At 47.7% G+C, this 990-nt stretch overlaps 1 protein-coding gene across 1 annotated transcript in view; it reads right to left on the reverse strand.

Moving 5' to 3' along the window:
• htt (huntingtin) overlaps positions 1-990 on the reverse strand; it is a 35,862-nt gene that overhangs the window by 24,833 nt on the left and 10,039 nt on the right. Inside the window, 2 exon segments of the mRNA XM_020596076.1 lie at positions 244-644; positions 793-870. Coding sequence (XP_020451732.1) covers positions 244-644; positions 793-870 — 479 coding nt within the window.

Consider the following 990-nt stretch of genomic DNA (forward strand, 5'->3'; position numbering starts at 1 on the left):
AATACTATGTCAACAGTATAACTTGCAGCATCATTCTTAAACTGGAATCTGTGCTATTAAGGACATTAGGGTTCCTAGTTAATGATAGCATTACATGATAATTAAGTCTGTTAGTGTTTGGGGAAGCACACTGTCCTCTGTGTTCCACACAAACACACGTGTATAAATGGAAGCAAAACATGTGTGACCTGTAGTCCTAAAGCAAATTCAATACAACCTGCATGCCCACACAGTCACACTGACCAGCTCTGCCACGTCTGACGGGGTGACAGCTGAGTCCGGCCCCTCTGTGGTGGTCTGGGAGGAGTCACTGGGTGGAAGTGAGTGGTCGTTGGCGCCTAGCAGCATCCCACCTCCTCCTAAAGGCCCTCCTTCTGGTGTGGCATTTTCTGGTGTGGTGTAGTCAGCCGTCTCTGGGGTAACGTTGGCCCCACCGCTGGAACTCCGACTCAGCATATCTTCCTCGTCATTGGGTGACTCAGGAGCGTCTGACGCAGATATGCCACCTCCACCACCGCCCTGTTCTGATGAGGTACTGAGGTCCACAGAATCACCAGGCTGCAGGGTATGTTGGGAGGAGCGTGGCTGCTCAGTGATGATGTCCACTTGGCCTGTAGCTGAGCCATCTGCACCAACAACTGATGCTGAAAAAAAGAAATACATAATAAAACCCCCCTTTTTTTTACTGCAGACTGGGGCATTACCATCTAGTTTTAACTGTGAAGTATAGTTGGTAAGACTGCCACAGTTTACAGTTACTATACATTCTGCCACCTGATGGGTCTGTCTCACCTGTGAAGGCACCAGTGGTGACCTCTGTCTTCTCAGGGTCATCCTCCAACCCATCCTCCTCTCCAGAAAGCATTTTACCTGAAAAAAAGAGGTTTAATCAGAAGTTTAACACCAGCTTAAAAGAGGGAAGACACTAAAATCTGGGTGTAGGAAATTTACTTACAACTGAATGCTTGCAAAAAAACAAAAGCTGGCCCA

This window comes from Monopterus albus, unplaced genomic scaffold (genome assembly GCF_001952655.1).
Source record: "Monopterus albus unplaced genomic scaffold, M_albus_1.0 scaffold29.1, whole genome shotgun sequence".
NCBI classification, from domain to species: Eukaryota; Metazoa; Chordata; class Actinopteri; order Synbranchiformes; family Synbranchidae; genus Monopterus; species Monopterus albus.